General features: G+C 46.3%; 1 protein-coding gene across 1 annotated transcript in view; it reads right to left on the bottom strand.

Annotated features, from left to right (window-relative positions):
• ITGA6 (integrin subunit alpha 6) overlaps nt 1-23,637 on the bottom strand; it is a 64,029-nt gene that overhangs the window by 37,860 nt on the left and 2,532 nt on the right. The window contains exons 3-8 of the mRNA XM_029933307.1: nt 22,451-22,518; nt 20,339-20,573; nt 18,060-18,197; nt 3,608-3,717; nt 3,234-3,449; nt 80-293 (exon numbers count right to left, since the gene is read on the bottom strand). Of these exons, the coding sequence (XP_029789167.1) occupies nt 80-293; nt 3,234-3,449; nt 3,608-3,717; nt 18,060-18,197; nt 20,339-20,573; nt 22,451-22,518 (981 nt within the window). The remainder of the gene's footprint in view (nt 1-79; nt 294-3,233; nt 3,450-3,607; nt 3,718-18,059; nt 18,198-20,338; nt 20,574-22,450; nt 22,519-23,637) is intronic.

A 23,637-nucleotide genomic window follows, 5' to 3' on the forward strand; every position in this document is an offset into this window, starting at 1 on the left:
CACTGTCATTTAAAATGTAGACGTTTTCAGAGCAAACAAGTCAAGACATGTAATTAAAAGAGGCCCCCTCTCCAAGAACAAATGCTTGCGCCCCTTCCCCCCTCATGGAAAGGGCAAATGGGGTACAGGCGAGCTGGCCAATTGGACACACAGTACAGAAGAACACACCGTTATTATCAAATTCGATCCGTGTGCAAGGCCCCCGGGAGGTGATGTCACAGCTGTACAGGCCCCCCGTTCTGTTGGCCTTCTGCAGTGGGAGGGCCACGGCCCGCGGGGCTCCTACGAGCAACCTGTTGACAAAAGAGAGAATTTGGGGATTATGAGTTTAACACATGTTGAACATTTCAATTAGTCAGAACCAAGAGATGCGGAAATCATTCTTTGTCAAGAGCTCCCAGATGCCTTGCTGGCTTGGGCACTGGGGAGAGTAAAGGTCGAGTCCTGTGACCGGCTCCTGCAACACACACATGCACACCAGCCAAGTCAAGCCCCAGAAGAGGGCTTGTCCGAACAGGGCGAAAACTATCAGCCAATCTCTCATTGAATCAGTACCTCTCTGCTGAGTAGTGTTCTGGTGTTTTTTAAAAGACACACTTCTGGGGCGCCTGGGTGGCTCAGTCGGTTGAGCCTCCGACTTCAGCTCAGGTCAGATCTCACGTTCGTGGGTTCAAGCCCCGCGTCAGGCTCTGTGCTGACCGCTAGCTCGGAGCCTGGAGCCTGCTTCTGATTCTGTGTCTCCCTCTCTCTCTGCCCCTCCCCCTCTCATGCTCTGTCTCTCTCAGTATCAAAAATAAATAAACCTTAAAAAAAAAAATTTAAAAGACACACTTCTTATAGATAGAACGTGGCCCCTAAACCTAAACCAAGGAAATAAGGAACTTAACAAATATGCCCACACGGGAGGGGGGAAATGGCTCCATTAATCTTAACAAGCAATAATATGTCAATTTCTAATACTGCCTTTCTAAACTTAGGGTGATTTCAACTATACCCTAAGTCTTCAGTTTACATACTGGCTAAATTAATTAAACAAGGAGGCCATTAGGCTGATGTGGCTCTAATGACAGCAGCCTACTACGTGAGCAAAAAATATCTAAGCCTATAAATGCCTCAAGGTTATAAGATCAAACCCAACAGACGACCGATGGCAAACCGCCAATCACGCTTTAAGTTACAGCTGATTAAATAATTTTTCTTTGATTCTTTACTTAATGTAAGTCTTTCCCCTGCTTCCTGTTGGCAGAACACTCCTAACCCCTTCCAACATGCTGCTGCCAGACTCCAATCGATTTTTGCTCAAATAAACTCAAAGTTTTTACAATATGCTACAGTTTATCTTTTAACAATACTGATTTAGAACTAACCTTGCCCAAGATATAACTGGTCTGAACTTCTTCCCCTCTGTCCCTCTCTCTACCTTTCTGTGTCACTCTTGCCTTGGACAGGGTCCTCCATGATCATCCAATCGGCCTGGCACAGAGATCCTAGGCAGTGCCTGGGCAGCGCCTCCTACACAATAGTTAGTGTAATGCTCCTTCTTCTTACCTCCTACCCCAGATGGGGCCTTATCCCCAACCCACAAACCTTAAAATCTTAGTTTCACAGGCAGGAGGGATCTTTAGAGTCCTACTGTCTTTTTGTAGGGTTCCTGTTGCTAAGGCTTTCCTCACCATCCTTGGGTCTGACTGACTCATGGGACAGCTAGGAACAGAGACAAAGAGAAGGCACACACCTGACCGGACAGAGAGAAGCAAGGCTGGAGCTGGGAGAGCGGGCTAGACACACAAACGTGAACACACCAGCCCCAAACAGAAGACAGATTGCTCCTGGTCTTTAAGAAACCCACAAAACTCAGATGCAAAAGAGAAAAAGACAAAAACCAACCAACCAAACAAAAAAGACCTACAAATGAAAATCTCTACCACCTGTCTCTATGATCCCAATCAAGGATTTAACAAAAAAATTTTTTTAACCAACACAATGGAGCAGGTGCAACAGAAGGAAATGCACTCCAAAAAAGGGGAGGCACCAGACTTTGTCCAGAGAGGGTCAGTGAAGCCAGGTGTCACAGAACGAAGGCTGGCTCACGCAGGAACACACGTCCCTAGTACGGTCCTTCCTCCCAGGTCCCCGGACAGCAGGCACAGCGAGCCTGCACCTCTAACTCTGTCCTACAGTTGAAGGGATGAACGGCACACACCAAGACAGAGAGCTAGAATGGAGACGTAGCAGGACCAAGGCAGGGTCCTGAGTGCTTGGAAGTTTCTGGCAGAGGGCTGAAGGCAAGGCCAATGGCCACAAGGACTTTCACACACATACTCCAGGAACGCTGTCCCAGATTCCAGGAGCTCTGACAACTAGCTCTGTCAGTAACAAGCTCAATTACCTGGCAGGACAGGGATGGGACCCTGACCCAGCATCTGGGTGGGATTAGTGAGGTGCTGGGGTCAAAAGCATTGAATCACAGGATGTGAACACTAGAAGCACCAGAAAGCATCTAGCTCCCTAATTTTACAGATAAGAAAACAGAGGCCTTTGCAAGGAGGGTAAGTAGTCTGCCCCCAAGATCTCATAGCTAGATCTAGGTATAAGTGTACAGATACACAGATAGGACAAAAATTACTTCAGAGCAATGTTTTTTCCCGTTTCGGTTAATGCTTCCTAGGAAATAAAACACAGGATTTTCAGGCATTTGCAACCCTGCTGAAAGGGCACAAAGACACAAACAAACACTGAAACAAGAATTGCTCTGGTTACTGACATGTAAGCAAAATACGGGAAGGCTGAAGGAAAGCAGAGTGAAAGCGCTGTTCGAATTGGGTGGGGTGAAGGCTGGGAAGAGATTATCTGTAAAGGTAACCAACTGCACCGGGAAGGCTATAAAGCGCGGCAGGGGAGTTCCAAGGTTATTATAGCGTCTTCTCTGAGCACTTCCTCCCTTCCTCATCCACACCCGAGGAAGCTAAGGCAGGTGCTGGGCTTGTTATTTCCTGTTCACTCATTCACGTATTCATTCCACAAACATTCAAGAACCTTCTAGAATGAGTGTGGCCAAACTCTGGCCCTGAGGGAACCAGATTCAGAAGCAGGTACTAAACCAGAGGAAGGCAGAGGCAGTCCGGGGGTGAGACGGTAATCCTGCGCACTGTCCAGGAGAGGGCGCCAAACCCTGCCTGCGGGGAAGGGGGGTCACCCAGCGGAGCTGGAGGCACAGGTGAGGGGCTTGTCACCTGCGGAGGCTGACGGGGGAGATGGGGGGACAGGGATCTACAGGAAACGGAGGGGTGGGAATCAGGGATGCCACAAGAGGGGGCACGGGAGGTGCAGCCTGGTCGAGGTTCTGGGGTGAAAGGCCAGAGGCACACGTACCCCCAAGCACCCCCAGGGCCCCAGGCTGCTGTGCTCTGCTGAGGATGGGCGCTTGTGACAGACAGTCCAGAGTAGGCCTGCAGAATGGTGCAGACAGTCCACCATTTTCCTGGCAGAATGGCGGGGCTTCTCCCTCCTCGGTACCTCCACTGTTCACTTGTCCCCTTATCCAGAGTGGCTAAGACAAGCCTTTAGCAGGCATGTGAGAAGGAGGCGGCCTTTCACTCCAGTTTGCCAGCTGGTTGTAGAAGCTGTGGCAGCAAAATTTCGTGTGCTAAAAACGCCAAGCTCTCGCAGGAGCCCCCCGCCCCCCGTGTCACTTGTGGCAGCTACCGCAGATGAAAGCTGGCATACAGAAGAATGGAAACAGCAAGAAGGTTTGAGGGTGTGGGGAGGGGCAGGAAACAGAAAAGTTGACAAACAAGAGAAATGTACTTGTGGAGAATAACATTAAGGGCCACGTCGCTTCCTGGTGGGCTCTGCCTGCACGTTTTCCCAGCACAGTCCTTCCTCCCAGGCCCCCGGACAGTTGGCACAGTGAGCCCACTTCAGAACCCATCCCACCCTGGATGGAGGGAGGCTGGGTGCCCCTCCGGCCTCAGGCCCCAGTCAGCCAGAGGAAGAGCGGACAGCAAGCTCTGGGGCAGAAGGGCGCCCCTGCTCTGGATGCAGCTGGGTCCCTGGGACCACATTCAATCGGAAATTCAGGAAAACAATGACTGGGGTGGGGGAGGGGAGGGCAGGTGGAATTAAGTTGGATAAAATGAGAATCACAGAAAATATAAGGAAGCACCTTGATGGAAAAAAAAACAGTAACCCCAACCAAGTTCAACAACTGGCAGGTGTCTCAACTCTCAGGGTAAAAGTGGTCTTCTCTGGATCAGGAAACAAACCAGCTCTGCTTGAAACCAGCCTTTATCAGGAGGTCACAGCCCATGAGTGGAGGCTATGACTGGCAGAACACATAATCAAAAAGAGCTGTGTCCAGTCAAACGACACCATCCCTGGGCAAGTCCCGTCTAACTCCTGCAGGACGGGCACTGGTCTACAGGCCATTCAAACACGGCTGGCTCCTGAGCTAGCCAACGGGCTATGGCTCCAAGGGGCAGCAGTCTTCAGGTAGAGGAACCCTCAGGCCACACTGGAACCCACAGTTTCTGTTCAAATCCCAGTTTTCTTCACGTTGCCCCCACTGCCCATTATATACCTCAGTGTAGGCAGCACATGCTCTCTGGGCACGGCCAGGATACCCACAGCCACTCCCAGGACTCAGGTAGCAGCTGCTAAGCTGCTGGGTCAATTTCCTCCTAAGCAGCAGTGACAGCAGCTGCTGTTATTACAGAGCCACTTGTATGGAGGAATTCAAACTGCAGTAACAATTCACATTTGGAGTGGCAGGGGCCAGGGGACAGAAGTTACAGCCTTCAAAGGGAAGTGGTGGCAATTAACAGAACTGGATCTTAAGAAGCCAATTTCCATATCAGGTCAAAAAAGAGCAAGAATCTAAGTTTCGAACTAAGATTGTTTTAGGCACCAAAAGGAACAGGAAAAAATACTTCCCAGATTGCTTTCCACAGGACTGGTGAAGCTGCAATGGCATAAAAACTGCTCTGGGATTCCAACATGCTGGAAATTCACACTTAAGATATAAAATGCAGGGGCATTTGGGGGGCTCAGTCAGTTAAGCTTCTGACTTTGGCTCAGGTCATGATCTCATGTTCACAGGTTCGAACCCTGATTCGGGTTCTGTGCTGACAACTCAGTCTGCAGCCTGTTTCGGATTCTGTCTCCCTCTCTCTGCCCCTCCCCCCTTCTCAAAAATGAATAAACATTTTAAAAAAATTTTTAATTCAAAACTCAGGGCACCTGGCTGGTTCAGTCAATAGAACGTGGGACTCTTGATCTCTGGGTCATGAGTTTGAGCCCCATGTTGGATCTAGAGATTACTTACATAAATAACACTTTAAAAAACCCACAAAACTCAAAACCTGCAACACCACATCATTATCTTTAAAGATGAGAAATAAAATCTGAAAAGTAAAATATAAAAGGCTAATAATGACACAAGTGTGACATAAAACTGAGGGTCTGGTATTAAAATTCAAGGTCTTTTTGGAATCCAGATCAGAAGCCCTAGCACAAAGATTCAGGACCCACCATTATGCTATTAACCACAAGGTTATTTCAAACTTCAAGTAAGCCATACTTCTATTTCATGTACACAAGTTCTCTCCCAAACAGAGCCTGTATACATTTATTGAACTATTTCAACCAAAAGATCTAAACACTGAAACACTTTTAAAACTCTAAGGACAATAGCAGCTTTGCTTCATTGCTTTTGGCAATAACTCATTTCCTCAAGGATTAAAGATTCTGCCTCTAGCTATGCAGCTCTGTCCCAGGAAGCATGAAATATTGCTTCATTAGGACAAGGACACTATTATTGCTTAATTTAAAACAGCCTTCTTAGTTTGTTCAAATTAAGCATTAGAAAATTAGAAGATCGCATTACCATGGATTTGTGTCACCTCCGCATTTAACCCATCCTCAAACTCAACTTTTAATTTTTGGTAAATACAAATGACCAAAAAGAAAGAACTTATGATGGTAAGCAACAGATTCCAAACTCATCCCAAGCCCCAATCTCTAGGAAAATCTCTTAAAAAAAATAAAAAGTCTGTATTCACTTCTCCATAATTCCTTTACTTCTGCTTGTACTTTTATCTCTTGATGTATCAGCTTTGGACAGTAACTATCCACCCCACACCATAAAAAGGGAAGAACTTACACTCTTTGCTACTTCACTTTCCCTCCTGTGTTTGGTAACTATATTACCTTAGTTGCTGTATTTGTTACCCTTAATGTTTTCACAATATACTTAACCTTCTATTTTCTCTTTGCCAACTTTCAACAAAATCTCTCTCCGTTCCCAAATTGGGGAGACAGATCCGTCAGCATTCTGACCCTTTCTCCTAAACTTTCCAAGTCCTACCACCCATTAGCTAAACTTTTACACTGTTATCAGACTATATTACCACCTACATTTTGTCTTATGTAACCATAATCCAGTCACCTGCTCTTTTACATAACCAGGTGAACATTCAGTGTTGAATCAACCCAGACTGAAATTATGCTCTATCTGGGACCAGAGTCCTTCTATCAGAGTCCTTGGCCTCAAAGGAAACAGTCTCCAGCACCAAGGTCAAACAGACTTTTTACATTCTACCAATGGCTTAGTGTACTTCACATGTGAACCATGACTTTTGCTTTTCTTGGCATTTCTCATTGCCCTTTTCCTTACATGGTTTGCTTTTTTCTAGCCTCCGTCATTTCTGAGCCCCCAGGCGTCCCTTGTCTTAAATGAGCATTGCTTCTCTGCCCAGGTTTCCTCCTCCGAGCCCTCAGACTACACGGACTGCTGCACAGAGCTGTGGTACCGGACCACCCTAGGACAGCCCTCCTGGGCTCATCTGGGTCAGAAAACAGGCTTCTCTCTAATTCTAATTATTTTCTTAAAAAGCATCCTAAGAACAGTATATGACAGGTAAACTTAGTCCTTCCATATACAAAAATGTCATCATTCTGCTCCCACCCTTGATAGGTTGGTTGTGTTTTCTAGGATGAAAAACATTTTCTTCATAACTTTGAGGTTACTGCTGTTTATTCTAGCACCCAACGAACATTCGGACGGAAGTCCAATTTTGGTTTCTTTGAATTTTTAGGCTTTTCCCTTCCCCTGGGCCTTCTGAACAGCACAGCACACAGTACAACCACCACCGTGTATCTGCAGGGGAGCCTTTATTCACGTCCTGTGCACTGACTGCATGGCCTTGACCGCTGGACTTAGAACATTCTTTTCTAAAGGGCTTTTAGGGTACGTTGATCACTGTACATGTTCCCTTTTCTGTGCTCTTTCTGGAACCTCCTAACTAGTCAGGTGTTGGGCCTCCTGGATTAATCCATCTTTTCTCTCATTCTCCTTCCTTCTCTGTTCTAAGGTTTTTCAACTTGATATACCAATAGTTCTATTGAAAAATCTGAATTTCAGCAGTTATGTTTATAATCTCCAAAAGCCCTTACTTGGTTATGATCGTGCCTTTTACATAACAGTGCACTCTATTCTTAACGTGTGGATCAACATGTTCTCAAAATTCTGACATTTTACCTAGAAGGTTTCCCTCCTCAGGTCTCCTCCTGCTCCTGGGCTGTTTCCAGTGTTTGGCTGGGTTTACTGCGGCCGTTCCCTTTTATGCTAACTCTCACCACATGCCTCATGATCCTTGGTTCTCCTGTGTTGGAGTTGTCTTAAAAGGTCCATTTTTGGCTTGGTCTCAGCCAGAGCAGGAATTCTGAAGGAAGCCTGCAGGATTCACTGTTGGCAGGTGGGTGGGGAGCTGCTGTCAGACTGCAAACCACTCTTCAAATAAATGCTAGAGGAGGAAGCCTTAGATTGCTGCGGGGCCAGCTTTCACAGCAGAAGACTTAGCTGGAGGTGGTTTTTTTGGTTTTTGTTTTTTAATGACACATAACTTCCTTGTCTACAAGAATCCATTCTTTTTGAGTGGTAATCAATTTAAGCTCTTAAAACCTGTCAACAACTCCCATTCCCCTGCTCCGAAAAAGTGCTATAGGGCTTGGTTTTGTTTTTGGTCAGAGTGTTAAATACCAACAGCCTATCCTCTGTACAGAAGGGGGGAAATGATGGGGTTATCTGCCATCCATGGTCCTGCACATAGGCCTTCCTTCCAGATCCATCCGTCACTCCCCAGGCCCGGCCTGGTCCGAGGTTCCAAGGGTGGTCTGCCGCAGGGTAGACCAGCCCCCCCCACCCCCATCCCCACATGACATGCTCCAGACTGTGGTTCCTCCCCTTGTCACAGTCCTGAGCCAGAGCCCATCTGCTTCCTGTCTCTCGGTAACCTAATCTCACCCATTATGGAGCCTTGAGAAGCCTGGAAGGAAACTCTGTACACCTAGTCCGCCATCTGCAACCTTAGCTCAAAATCCAATCATTTCTTGAAGGAATCAGATCTTCGCTCCAGTCTTGTTTCCTTGCAGTCTGCAGAGGTCTTTCTGCCAACTGTTCCCATAACACCTTTTTATCATCACTACCACCTCTCACCTATTGTATATATCTACTTAGAAGACTCCCTGCATGGGAGGGAAAAAAAAACCAAAACAGATTTTCTAGCCAATTTGTATATGTAAGCTTTTATGAATATAGATGATAGTCCACTGACCATTTATACAAACATTTAAAATACCATATTAGACATTTAAAAATAGTTTTACTTGTATTTCATGCAGTGATTTTATTCAAACTCCATATGCTTCTGACATTATTTTCTGAAAGCTAGGTCTAACCCAGTTTTCAGGAGCATTCCCAGGACATTTTAAAGTTTATGACAACATCCAAGACTTGCAATTATGGTGTCAAATCCTGAAGAATTATTACCAAATGGGAGCTAAATTTCTTTGCCTCCTTTTTAAAAGCAATTTATTTTACTTAAGATATTTTAAAACCAATTGAACCTCTCTCCACATCCACAATTATAACTGATTGAGGTCCATCCAGGTTAATGTGTTTATAACAAACAGAACTTTGTTGTTCAAAATAAAGTAATCAAGAGGCAGCTCTCACAGGAGAATAACTCCATACAGTTCAAATATAAGGTGGAATAATTGGTGAAAAAACAGATCTTGCATTGTATTCAAGGGTGTACAGAAAACAACTCTTTAAGACCCTCCAGCCGGAGAGCTGCCGGGCTGTGCTGTGGACACGCATCTCAGGAAAGGTCTCCAGGTCACGCGTTCTCTCCTGGAAGAGGTGGCCCCGTCTACACAAAGGCTGTGTTGTATGGGGTTATTTTTGGTTAGCAGACTATCCACAGAGTGGTTAAAGCTTTCAGCACTCAGCTCGGCTGACCAGCCACCCAGGCTTTCCCGGGACAGTCCTGACTCACACCTGTTGTCCTGGACCCCCTCGCTCCCAGGAATACCCCAGCCTCAGATATAATGCTAGCAATGGAACTGGACTGAGGCAGTGGCCTGAATTCAAAACAGCTGTGCTTGAAACTCCAGCTGTGTGGTTGGATCTGACCGTGGCTTCACAAGCACTTGGGGAGAGGTTTTGACCTGGTAGGCCCTATGTTCAATTTCCATATATCTGGGCTACCTGGGGACAGCTTGTCTGGTCCCCGAAGCTCTACTGGCCTTAGGAGAGCTCCTCTCCCCCAACCAGGCTGACTCTCCAGTGTCCACTGATAGAAGAGGCACTTGCTTCCCAAGGACCGGTGGTCAACAGGGAACGTCCACACTCCTGCACCACCATCGGCAACCCAGGGAGCCAGCCTCGACTCCTGAGGTGTCTCGTCCTTCCCTCTTTTTAATGTTTTAAGTGTTTATTGCTGAGAGAGAGACAGACAGACAGACAGATACACAGAATCCAAAGCAGGCGCCAGGCTCTGAGCTGTCAGCAGATCCCAACACAGGGCTCAAATCTACAAGCCGTGAGATCATGACCTGTGCCAAGTCAGACACTAAACTGACTGAGCCACCAGGTGCACCCCCTTTTTAAACTTTTAATGGTTCTTAAGAGAGGTTCTCTCTCTAAAGACCCACCTCCCCTGTCTTCTCCACCTACTAAAGAGAAGCAAAGGCATTAAAGCTTTTATCTAAACCCTGCAACTCTGCCTGAGCTAGATTCCTTCAGGGGCGAAAGGGCCTGCTTCTCTCTCCTTTGCAACTAAAAAAAAAAAAAAAAAAAAAAAAAAAAATTCAGTCAATCCGACTAATACCTCCTCTTAGGCTTTCCAACCAAGAAGTAGTGTAGATATTATTAAAGTTACAAAACCTTAAACAATGTTCCTTAGTTTGGTGACTGGTCCTTTGGAGATTTAAAAAATGCATCTGAGAATTCTGCATTCACAGAAATTTCCATCCAGCAGCAGCAACTGCGACTGGAAATCTCTGCCCCCACCAGCCCTCTGCAGCACATGGACTGACACTCTAGAAAAGCACAGGCCCTTCTGTTCTTAACCCACAGACCCCCCCCCCCCCCCCCAAGCTCCCAGACCCGGCTCCGGCACACGGCAGCACACCATCACCGACGACTCATCACAGCTAACTGCCGCAGACAGGGCGTGTAAGGGCCACTCTCCCTGCTCTGTGAAGAGCAGACATATTGTCAGAGGTCGTTACCAAGTGACTTGGTGGCAACAGCCATCTACACGAGCCCTGGAGCTGGACGGGTGTACAAGTTCTCTATGGCTGCTGGAACAAATTACCACAAACTCAGTAGCTTAAGGTGACACAGACATCGCATCTTACAGTTCCATAGTTCCTACGTGAAAAGCAAAGTGTCAGTTGCTTTCTGAAGGTTCTAGCGAAGAATCTGTCTCCTCGCCGCAGCCGGCATCTTGTGCTGCCTACATTCCTGGACTCTCGGCCCCTTCCTTTTGCGAGGCTGGCAGTGAATGAGATTTGCAGCTCCCAATCTCTCGTCTGCCTCCCTCTTCCACAGTAAGGGAGCTCTCCAATTGTGCTGGGTCCACCTGGGTAATCCAGGATCATCTCCCGAATGGGAAGTCTTTGATTAGCAACCTTCATCTGCAAGGTTTAGTCCCCTTGCCACTTAACCTAATACATTCACAGGTTTGGCAGTGGGGGTGGGGTCAGGACACAGACTTCTTCATAGGCATTACGCGCTCTACTACCGCAAGAAATCTAAACAGCCTCCTCCTCATTCATCTTCACCAAAAACTTAAATTTCGATGATAACCTAAAACATTTTTGCAGAGGCTAAGAATGTCTAAAGAGCACGGTCTGAGTTAAAACTATTCCCTCACTCTGGACCCTTTAACTAGATGGGGCTTCTTTCAAACCCCTCTTACCACATGCTCTCTCCAGGCTCAGGACTTCTGCACGTGTTCCTCTCCCTCCCTGGAATCCTCCCACTCAGACGTGAGGTCTCTGCTTAAAAACCTCCCTATACCTTCCAACCTCTTGTAAGTTCTCATTTGCCTCTCCTTCACAGCAATGACCATGGTTAGTAACACGCTGGCTTGGACACTCTCCATCTCTCTCCCCACCAGGTCAGCTCCATGGGGACAGGGGCCATGCTTCTGCTCACTGCTGCATCCATCCCCCAGCATCCAGCTCAGTGCCTAACCCTTAAAGGACACTCAACAAATATTTTTAATAAATGAGCCATGTTTGGGGCACCTAGGTAGCTCAGTTGGGTAAGCATCCGACTCCTGATTTTGTCTCAGGTCATGTTAGATCTCATGTTCGTGGGGTTTAAGTCCCACATCGGGGAATTCTCGCTCTCCAAAAATAAATAAATAAGTAACTTTTCTTTAAAAGTCTTAAAAATAAATAAACAAGGGGCACCTGGGTGGCTCAGTCAGTTAAGCATCTGACTTCGGCTCAGGTCATGATCTCACAGTTCTTGGGTTTGAGCCCAGCATCAGGCTGTGGGCTGACAGTGCAGAGCCTGCTTGGGATTCTCTCTTGCTCCTTCTCTCTCTGCTCCTCCCTCACTCACGCTTTCTATCTCAAAATAAATAAATAAGCCATCTTCGTACAGTAATTTACACAATTAAAAGTTCACTTTTAACAATTTCAACACAACAGATCTAAAATCTGAGAAACCTTAAACCTTCAACCATTTCTACAAGCAGCCCTCTAAAGGCAGAGGACAATGTGGGTGGGGGGGATCTTTTTGTTTTTTAAGTTTATTTATTTATTTTGAGAGAGAGAGCACGAGCAGGGGAGGGGCAGAGAGAGAGGAGAGAGAGAATCCCAAGCAGGCTCTGTCAGCACAGGGCCCGATGCAGGGCTCGAACTCAAGAACCACAATGAGATCATGACTCGAGCCAAAACCAAGAGTTGGACACTTAACCAACTGAGCCACCCAGGCACCCTGACAATGGGGAGATCTTAATACCACCAAGCCCAACACTCCTTTGAGGGCTCTAGTTTGTTTTTTAAAAAAAAATGTTTGCACTGTGAGTTTTTAAAATGTAAAAGACTAACAAACATTAAAAAAAAATGTTTTTAATATATAAACATTTTAAAATTCAAAAAAGGGGGGCACCCAGGTGGCTCAGTCAATTAAGTGTCTGACTTTCGGCACAGCTCGTGGGTTCAGGCCCTGTGTCGTGCTCTGTGCCGACAGCTCAGATTCTGGGTCTCCCCCCCCCGCCCCTCCCCCATTCGTATCCGTTCCTTTCTCAAAAACAAACATTTAAAAAAATTTTGTAATGTCAGACTGTAATAATGGGACAGTTTGGAAGCCAGCATTTCTATGTCATTTCACTCAAAGGTTTATAGGCAAAACTTTTTTGTTTAAAACTGTCCCATTATTACAGTTAAACAAAAAAGTTTTGCCTATAAACCTTTGAGTGAAATGACATAGAAATGCTGGCTTCCAGTTTCAATCCTGTATTCACTCCTTCATTCATTCAGCAAGTACTTCCTGAGCTCCTTGCTGAGTAAGTGCTGTCCTATGCTGTGACTGACCCACTTCCCTACCTCAACTGGACCTATTAGAGGAGCCAGTGGGCCTATGTCCAGCGATTCCTACTGAGTAATGCATTTGCTGAGAAAACTGGTCTTTTATTTTTTAAATTTTTTTAATGTTTTTTATTTTTGAGAGACATAGTGAGCCAGAGAGGGTCAGAGAGAGAGAGGGAGACACAGAATCTGAAGGAGGCTCCAGGCTCTGAGCTGGTGGTCAGCACAGAGTTCAACGTGGGGCTTGAACCCATGAACCGTGAAATCATGACCTGAGCCGAAGCCGGAGGCCCAACCGACTAAGCCACCCAGGCACCCCGAAAACTGGTCTTTTAAAACAGAACCCTTAGTGGGGCACCTGGGTGGTTCAGTCGGTTAAGCGTCCGACTTCGGCTCAGGTCATGATCTCCCTGTTCATGGGCTTGAGCCCCGCGTCGGGCTCTGTGCTGACAGCTTGTACGGAACATGGAGCCTGCTTCAGATTCCGTGTCTCCTTCTCTCTCCCCCTCTCTGCTCATACTGTCTCTCTCTCAAAAATAAATAAAACATTAAAAAAAAATAGCTTTAAGTAACATAAATGCCCTAAACTGTAACACAACCAAAAAGACAAACACCAAAATGAGCCCATTTGATGGGTTTTGAGAGAAAGCTTTAGAAACTTCTACTTGTCAAATGAAGTTTGAACTCTGTTTCTGGCTTTAAACATGCAGAACTCTGAGCCCTAATGTTTTTGAATGCCTTTAACTCACCCCACTTTGGATCCTCTACATGCCTGCCCACACAGATGAGAAAATAAGAGGAACCACCTATTCCTACACAACAGTCCCCCACATCCAGGGTTCTCTTTGTGCAGCCTCAGTTACACGGGGTCAGTTGTGACCTGCAAGCAGGTTATCCTCCTTCCAACTCAATCAAGGTCAAGAGTAGCCTAACACAGTGTCAACAGCGTCACGGTGCCTACGTCATTCACCTCACTTCATCTCATCATGCAGACATGTTTGCTCACATCGCTACACAAAGGGGGAAAACGATCTTAAGAGAGACCACATTCACGTAACTTTTATTGCTGTACACTGTTATAACTGTTGTATTTTATCATTGTTATGAATCTCTTCCTGTGCCTACTTTATGAGTGCAAATTCTTCATAGGTAAGCAGGAGTAGGAAAACACACAGTATATATAGGGTTTGGTACTATCTGTGGTTCCAGGCATCCACTGGGAGTCTTGGAATATCCCTCTCGAATAGACACTGTGGTAAACGAGGTCACCATCTGGGGCTGGTCCTGTGACACTCGTCACTTCCCCCTCCCCACCCACCTAGACTCCAACCAGACGAACCCTCTGGATGCATCCTTTCCATCAGGCCAGCACTGCCACGCTCCGCAAAGGCCATCCATTCCTGTGAACTGTCTGCCCTACATCTTCACTCAACTCGAGCATCACCTCATGAGCGAGGGAAGCCCTTTCTGCTTCCTCCAGCTCTGGCTGTCACGTGTACTCTGAGCCCTGGTACCCCCTGCACACAGCCACGGCCCACAAACCCCCACCAGGCCGTGGTTTCCTGGAGGAGCTCAAGGAGCCCAGCTTCACCTCATTTGATTTCCTAATTTTAGGGAAATAAGGATGTAGGTGCACAGAGGACCTGCCCAGGTTCCATGGTCAATTACACGGCCTGCATCTAAGACCTTAATAATGAAAGAAGTTAACTACAAGGAGAGAGGAACTACAAGGTCAAGGGAAGCACGCCAAGGAAACAGAGTACCTCTTTCTGAATCAAATTCTAAACCACATTTCTGTACCTCGTTTGAGAGGAATCCCCAGAACATCAGACTCCGTCAGAATCTTAGCAGGGAGATTAAGCACCGGGGGCTCCACTTCAGTGTCAGAACTTTAAATGACAATTCCAGGAGGGCACCATGCAGAAAGAGCCTCTTCTCCCCACTTTTCCCCAGTTTAACAGGAAGTGTCCGTTACTTATATGTTCTACATATTTGGGAACTGTGTTCACTATAACCAGTCCTGCCTTGCCCCGCAAGAGCTCTGAACTGTGGGCTCACTTCCCCTATTTAGAAGGAGAGGGACATAAGTGTGTCTGTGACTTTCCATGTCTAGTTCACTTCTGACCTTCAAATCTCGTCTAAGTAGGAATGAGAACAAGCCGGGCTGAAGAAAGGGCAGCAAGGTCTGTGCCAGCCAGCTGATACTTGCTAGACTGCCCCGCCTTCCCTGGCTCTTCCCCTCCATAGCTCAGACCCTCCCCTGGGTCTCTGGGTGTATTCTCCTCGTGGGCAGGATACACCTTCCTTTAACAGAGGACTCTCAAGGGGCGCCTGGGTGGTCAGTCGGTTAAGCATCTGGCTCTTGGTCTTGGCTCAGGTCATGATCTCATGGCTCGTGAGTTCGAGCCCCTCCCTGGGCTTTTGCTGACAGCACAGAACCTACTTGGGATTCTCTCTTTCCCTCTCTCTGCTCCTCCCCCGCCCATGTGTGTACACACTCTCTCTATATATAACTTCAAACAACAAGAGGACTCTCAAAACATCTCTCCCCTAAGCTCCACATTCTAATACCCAAGTGTATCCTAAACACCTCCACTAGCATCCCACATTCAGTTTGTGCAAAACAGAACTCCTCCCCCCTCCCCCCTGCTAGGCTGCCCACAGGCCTTCCCTATGTCAGCAAATGTATACTCTACCTGGGTGCTCAGACAAGCAACTAGGAGTCAGCCTCAAGGGCTCACTTACCTCCTAACCCACATCCAGGGCATCCACACATTCTCTTGGCTCTGCCTCCTCACCCCCCTCTGACCCACTTCTGGGGGGCTCCCCTATCGGCGCCACCCTCTGGTCACAGCTGGACAAGTGCCTATCATTCCAACTGGTCCGCTCCTACTCTTGTGCACCCCAGCATATCCTCCACAGAGCAGACAGTGTTCTCTCTCTTTTTTTAATTTTTTTTTTTAAGCAAGACAGCACAAGTGGCAGAGGAGCAGAGAAAGAGGGGGACAGAGGATCCGAAGCAGGCTCTGACAGCAGCAAGTCCAACGTGGGGGTTGAATTCAGAAACCGTGAGATCATGACCTAAGCAAAGGTGGGACGCTCAACCAAATGATCCACTGAGGTTCCCCAACCGCTTTTCTTTCTAAATCGTAAGGCACATCACATCAGCCCCCCACCTGCCACCCTCCCATCAGTCCCCACGGCCGCTATCGTGAAATTCCAACGTCACCGTGCTCTGCAAGGTACTATGGGAACTGCCCTTCATCTGCCCCTTCCCCCTGCCCCCTACACTGGCCGGATTTCTGTCCTTTGAACACATCAACCTGGTTTCGTCTCAGGGTCTCCGCCGTTGCTTCCTTGGGCTCAGAACATTCTTGCTCCAGATCTTTTGCATCCCTCGGAGCTCAGCTCCAGTCACCACCTCAGAGAGGCCCTCTCCTTGATCACCCAGCTCGAGCTCTCCCTCAGTCACTCCCTATGATCTCCACAATCTTTATCAGCACTTGAAATTATATTCATTTTTTGTGTCAACTTCCCACCTTTTCTCCAGAACATTACCAGTCCGCAGGTGCTACCTGAATACACCACCTGGAGCAGTACCTGGCACAGCCTTGGCCTTCAGTAGGTGGGTTGACTGTAACTCTAGGTAGACACTGCTCATGCATCATAACGCTTCTCTCAGCAAGGGAGGCAACACACCTGAGTAGGTGGAAACTGCCTGCCTGTGTGGGACACTCTAATTACAGTAATTCACATATGCTTTTATTCAAATGTCCCAGATGGGGCGCCTGGGTGGCTCAGTCGGTTAAGTGTCTGGCTTCCGGCTTCGGCTCAGGTCATGATCTCATGGTTTGTGGGTTCGAGCCCTGCGTCAGGCTCTGTGCTGACAGCTAGCTCAGAGCCTGGAGCTTGCTTCCGATTCTGTGTCTCCCTCTCTCTCTGGCCCACCCCTGCTCGTGCTGCCTCTGTCTCTCAAAAATAAATAAAAAACATTAAAGACAAAAAAAAAAAAAAAAAAAAAAAGAAACAACAAATGTCCCAGATAGGCATCTGCATCACAGAGATGAAGACACCGAGGCTGACGAATACCCTTCCTCCATGCCATCCCCTGCCTGGGACAGCTGGGAGCCGCCTCCTGTACCTGGCCAGCCCCAGCCATGTGGCACAGTTGCCCCTGCTTTCTGAGCACACGAAGGCCTCGGTGCCTTCCCTCCAACTTGCCTGCCACCCTGCCCCACTCCACCAGAGATCTCTTCACCAGTAATTTCCAAACTCCAGCTCCAGGCTTTACATATGAATTCTGCCCTCCTGTTTCAACCTCCCCATGTAAGCTTCCCTAAGCAAGGATTTCTCCCAACCTCGCTTTAATCGGGCTGTAAACTCCTCGAGGGCAGGAATTTGGTCCCATTTTTGTGTGTGTGTGACCTCAAGAATGTTTGGCCATGAACAACGAAAACCCTATTAAATGTACTAACTGGCTGATCCAGTTGGGCAAGTATGAGTTAGAATTCACAGTGCGACAAATCTGTTCACCCTTGCCTCGGGTTTTCATGTTTACACAGAAAGGTGATTAAAAGGCTGAGGCTCCCTTTTGAACTACAACCTCACTTTCAAAAGACTGGATTTCTAATAACCTTCCAAGAAATCACATAAATACATACCTGACCTGCAAATTAGGGCAAACAAGCTATTACTGGCAGCTATCATCTCTTATTATGGATGAGGCACTCTGAGTTCATGAAGAAGCAGATACAATTTTATCACCACCCATTTTGCAAATGTGGATGCACGTTCAGAGAGGGCAAGTAACCTGTCCAGTGTCACACAGCTGGTAAGTAACTATACTCCCTAATTGTGCTCTAAGCCACTACACCCTAAATCTTTCTGCTTGATTGGGTAACATCACCAAAGCACTTTCGTTTATTTACCTTTAAAAAAAAAAGCATTTTATAAAAAGATGGCCAGTTAAGGTCTATAAAATAGTGCTTTGAGATCCATGCCACAGGGGCCCAAAGAATACCTGTTGCCTTTCTATGGGCCACAAAACCAGTAATCTCGTCCTGGACATCCCAAACTTTTACAAGAGACTTTTCTCCTACCTCCTTGGAGACACATGCCAGAACTAAGGCCAGTTTCCAGTGACTATGAAGCCTGAAGGTTCCAGTTCTTACCTGACTGGGTACGTTTTCCAATAGGGTGTGTCTCTGACCAAGAACAAGGGAGCTTGTGCAATAAAGAAACACAAAGCACAGAGGGTTTTCATTATCCCCGACATTTATCTCGGCTTCCAGCTCAGAAACCTCTACCATCTACCAGGGGGAATAAAAGGGAAGTCAAGGCACCAATTTCAACCATTTAAATGGAATACCAACAAGAGTGGTCAGATCAGCAAGAGGGAGACGGGGTAGGGAAGGAATTCTGGTTCCATCCCTGGCATCGATTTCTGGAGTGACTTTGGTGCAACGCTTGCTTCTAATCTCCCAGGAATAAGGATTTAAGTAATCTGGAGAAAAAATATAATTAGCACCCAACAAGGTAAAACCATCAAAGACTCCATTTAAAATGTCCAAGAATTCCACTTCAACAAAAATTGAGAAAGTACAGGTATCAATATATAGCCAGCTCATTTAAAAAATAAAATCATTAGCTAAAAGGGCTTTTCAGCTGATCAAGCAAATCATTACCAGTAAGCCATCACTCAAAGGACTGCAATAAAAATGCTGTTACCGACTGCAGTAAGAAAAGGGAAAAATGAAAGGTTTCCAAGCAAAACCGTTTTTTCAGTTTTATAAAGCAGCTGGCTGACCTTGTCAAATGTGCCATTTGATCACTTCCTGGGCTTCTGAATTATCAGATACCTGACTTCGCAGCTGCCACATCGAGTCACATTTGTCCTTCTCATGACTTGACCTTTCAAGGATCCAAGTCCGAGAACCTGCATGAGCTGAGCAGTGAGCCCCGCCTCCCGTCCCCGATCTCCAGACTGCTCGGCAAACAGTGGACACACAGTGGACTCAGCTAACTGAATGAAGTTTATTTTAGAACTTATTATATTTAGTAATTCTAAATTTGAGTACGTTGTTACGAAGCAGGTTTTTATATGCCAAGTGTACCGAGTATCAATAGCATCAGTGCTAACTCTTGGGGGTGTAAAAAAAAAAAAAAAAAAAGTCGTTCTTAAAAGCTGTTATCAAATATTTGCAAAGCAAAAAGCGACTTTCAATTTCCATCATCCTTCAGCAAAACATCAATAAAAACCAGGACGACAAAAGGTGTATTTTAAAAACACACAACTGGAGTGCCTAGGTGGCTGAGTCAGTAAAGCATCCGACACGGCTCTCAGGTCATGATGTCATGGTCCATGAGTTCAAGCCCCGCGTCAGGCTCTGTGCTGACAGGTCAGAGCCTGGAGCCTGCTTCAGATTCTGGCTCCCTCTCTCTCTGCCCCCCCCCCCCCCCCCCCCCCCCCCCCCCCCCCCCCCCCCCCCCCCCCCCCCCCCCCCCCGCACTCTGTCTCTCTCAAAAAAAATAAAAACATACAAAAAAAATTTTTAATTTAAATAAATAACACACACCTGGTTAGTCACCATATCCGTTTTGCCATTCCAATACCTTAAGAAATCCAAATGTTTCAATGTTTAGAAAAGGAAATTAATATCACATAGTTTATTTTCTAAATGAGCTAACTGAAATGACAGGCACAGCAGCTGGGCCAGAGGCTGCCGGCTGTGGCTCGGCACCAGTTCTCGTCCCTTCCCACCGTGAAGGGCTAACTAGGCACCAGGCCACTCTGAGAAGAGACAGCTCATGCAGCCTCCCTTTCCAGCTGGATGAGCCACAGAACTCGGTCCTGCTAAAGGGGATGCAAGACAAAGTAACCAATTGCTGCTTCCAGGAATCTTCTTTAAGAGATGGTGCCCACGTGCCTTTGGCTCTATTCTTCATCCCCTTGTTCATCCTCCTAGAACATGGACGCCACCTCCTGGATCACGAGGTTGAGGCTACACATGTTCGAGTAACAGGGAGGAGTTCTGGTTCCCAAACATCTCAAATGAGCCACCCAGAGTTTTAGATACTACGGCAAAACAATCAACAACAAAAACAACACAAAAAGCAAAGCCAAAGAGGTCTTTCAGGTAAAAAAAATAAAAACAAGTAAATAAATAAAAATAAATCTATAAAAAGATTTAGAAATAGGATAGTGTGAACAGAAAAATACCATTTCAAAAGTGTATGTATATAAAAAGATTTATAGAAGCTATACTGCCAAACATTTATGCTGTTTACCACTCTACTCCTGCATTTATAGATATTTAGAAGTATTTAGTGACCAGTATGGCTTAGAAACCAATTAGTCAGCAAAGATGGTGGCAAAGCATTGGACCTGGACCCACAGGCAAATCAGAATCATTAAATGTAATAAATTAATTCTAGGATAAACTTCATTCACCTCCCTTTTAGTGGCTGGATTATTGGAAAACAATGGCGGGAGCATCTGGCCGAGCTGCCAGTGCGGCGTCAAGGGACACTCGGGGTTTGGGGCAAAACTATTTACCAACCAGAAGTATTTCAACAGCTTAATAGCAAGTACTGTTCGACCGGCATCCTGTGGCTGGGCAGCAGTTCTGCTTGGACCTGCTGCTGCCTGTGGACGGCTCACACCGTCTGACCTGTCCCGTAGCAGACTGCCAAGGCAAAACCCATAATCAGAAACCCTGAGCGAGTTACCAGAAGACCTGAGGGGTTCCAATCCTCACTGTACCACCTGTGAGCTGGGTGCCATTTGTGAAATGGTTCTAAATTTTCTCATAGGGTGTTGCAAGGATCAAATGAAAGAACATCAAAAAACCTTGTAAACTCTGATGTAGTGATGCTCTTATTGGCAGTCAGTTAACACACATTCCAACACACCACTCTAATTTGCAAAAAAAATTTTAACAAGTCTTAGTACAGGGAGAGCACAAATGCTGAAGCCATCAGGAACCCAACAGTTTGAGTGTAAGACTGCCAACTCTAGAGGCGCCTGGGTGGCTCCATCAGTTAAGCACCAGACTCTGGCTCAAGTCTTGATCTCACAGTTCATGGGTTTGAGCCCCATATCAGGCTCTGTGCTGACAGCTCAGAGCCTGGAGCCTGCTTCAGATTCCGGGTCTTCTTCTCTCTTTGCCCCTTCTTCACTCCCACTCTGTCTGTCTCTCTCTCTCTCTCAGAATTAATAAACATTAAAGAAAAAATTTTAAAGGCTCTTAATTCTAGTTATTGAGAAGATTCCAGTCGCCCCAATGGCAGGGTAATAGTCTGTGACAGTACTGGATGGTAAGACATCATTCATGATATAGATGGTCATGAAGAGCAGCAGTCACTTCTCAAGAATTGACCATGTTCATTAAAAACAATGCTGGGCAAACTGCTATCCTGGGAATGGACCCTAAACTTAAGGTAAAGCAAAGGAGTATAAGGTTCTTCACTACAACACTGCTTTTAACAGCAAAGGATTCGAAATTTCTTGAACATCCAGACTGGTTAAATTAATCATGGCTCACTCTTAGAATACTATGCAGACATAGTAAAATACTAAGGAAGCTCTTTATATCACACAAGCTCTAAAACATGCCAAGAGAAAAAAAGAGTGCAAAAGAAAATACACAGCATGTTACCATAGGTGAAAGAAAAATGTATTTGCTTATAAATGTTTAAGTACCTGTGCAAAGATTCACAACAAACTGGCTAAAAATTGTTGACTCTGAGAAGTACAGGGTGACTGGAGACTGGGGGTGGGAGGCTGGTTTCCACTTCACATCTTTTTATAGCTTTTGTATTTGTACCTGTGACTGTATTACCTATTCAAAAATAAACTTAAATATACTTTTAAAAATAATGTCAGCTGAGGGACACTAGGTCACTGGAAGTCTTGCAGAGTAAAGCACAGAGATGGTCATGGAGGTTAAAATCCGTGCCCGGAAGTCATGAGGAGAGCAAACCTCGCAGCTGCAGAAGACAAGCTCACACATGCTACCTTTATGTACGCAGCTGCAGGCAGGCAAAAGTCGAAAGCTCACTTTTACAGCCCATTCCAGAGGCATGAGGACACAGCAATAAAGAAGCATATAACCCGTATGGTGCTGGTCATCTGGGCATGACCATAAAGTCCATAGAGGGCAGAAGTTGAAAGATACGGAGGAGAAAAAATCCAAACAGCTGAGAAGGTGGACAAGCTTCCCACCATGGTCAAGTGAGCTACAGAGTGAAATTCACGGATACCGGAGAGGAACCTGCACATTCACCATGCAAGTCCACAGCGCTGACAGCATTCAGGAGAACATCACAGAGGAACATCAACACAGTTCTCCTATCTCATACCCTCCTTTAGAAGGGAATGAATCTATCCAGTTCAGAGGTATCCCAATATACAGCTAAAAGTCAACAAGTGCTATTTATAAATAGCTGCTGGGCTTAAATGCCGTAATCTTCCATGCTACAGACACTGCCCAAGCCTGTCTGCAGCGACCACCTGCTAAAGGGAGGAGCAGAAATGAGTCATGGCCTGAGTCAGGCACCTCACCTTTCGTCTAATCTAGAGCATGAATGAGAGGAGTGGAGGGAACCAGGACTCCTGGTCCAGGAACACACCTGAGGGCAAGGGGATCCATACGGGAACACGTAACTGCTTCTGGATTTGTGGTCAAGGGCAAACCCAGGCCCAGCTCATCAAGAAACACTTAGCTCAGGAACTCAAGATGGCTCCTCTCTTTGATGAGAAAAGATTTTCAGAGGAGCTTGGTAGGACTTGAACAGATCTGCTTTAGTTTCTGCTGACATTTTATAAAAATGGAAGCGTGGACTACACAGACACTTCTTGGGGGTGGAGGCAGAGGACAGGGGTTCAAGTGTACAGAGACTTCTGGATGGAGGAGAACGTAGGGACGGCCCCATCAGTGGCTGGCTGCGTGACCTACGACATATTCTAGGCCTCCATTCCTGGATCCATAAAACAAGGGAGATGGTCTATCTTTCTAGATCATTTATTGGATTCCTTCCCAACTTCTGCAGGTGATAAATCGTTCCAGTGCTAAAGAAATCCAGAAAAGCATTATTGGGTGATATTGTGAGAATATGCCCACGCTTTGTGTGCAGATGAAAACACCTATGGCTTGTGCATGGGCCTTGCTTTCTTTTAAAGCTTTTTTTTTTTTTTTTTAATTTTCAAGGAACGACGTGTGCCAGGCTCCACATTAAAGCCCCAGGCGGGCACACGTAAACCAGACCCAATTCTCTGCCTCCTGAGGGCCCAAATTTTAGAGCTATCTGTGAGTTTCTATTCTGAAGGCTCCCAAATAGCTTATTAGAAATTCCATGATACACACACACATCAGTAAGAATAAAAAGGGTTTATTAAACTAAACAGAATAGAAACAAGTCATTAGAAAATCAAAGCAAGGAGGAACAGAGAAAGAAAATAAAGCTGTTCCCAGGTAATTGATAAACAAGGCTCTGAAGGAAGCTGGGGTTGGGGTGGGTAGGTAGGAACAAGGAAAGAATATGCAAGACAAGCTAACGATGACCATACCACTAGGGACAGCTGTCAGTCTAATCTGATGTTCCCTGAACACAAACACACTTGTTTTCAAACTTCAACCTGTAAATGTGCCACTGTCATACCAAGCCTCAGCTCTGACCTGACCTCAGGGTGCCACGAAATGGAGGTTTCATTTTCAACCTGCTGAGTTAGGAGGAGCAGCATGACATAAG

Source organism: Suricata suricatta, chromosome 3, assembly GCF_006229205.1.
Source record: "Suricata suricatta isolate VVHF042 chromosome 3, meerkat_22Aug2017_6uvM2_HiC, whole genome shotgun sequence".
NCBI classification, from domain to species: domain Eukaryota; kingdom Metazoa; phylum Chordata; class Mammalia; order Carnivora; family Herpestidae; genus Suricata; species Suricata suricatta.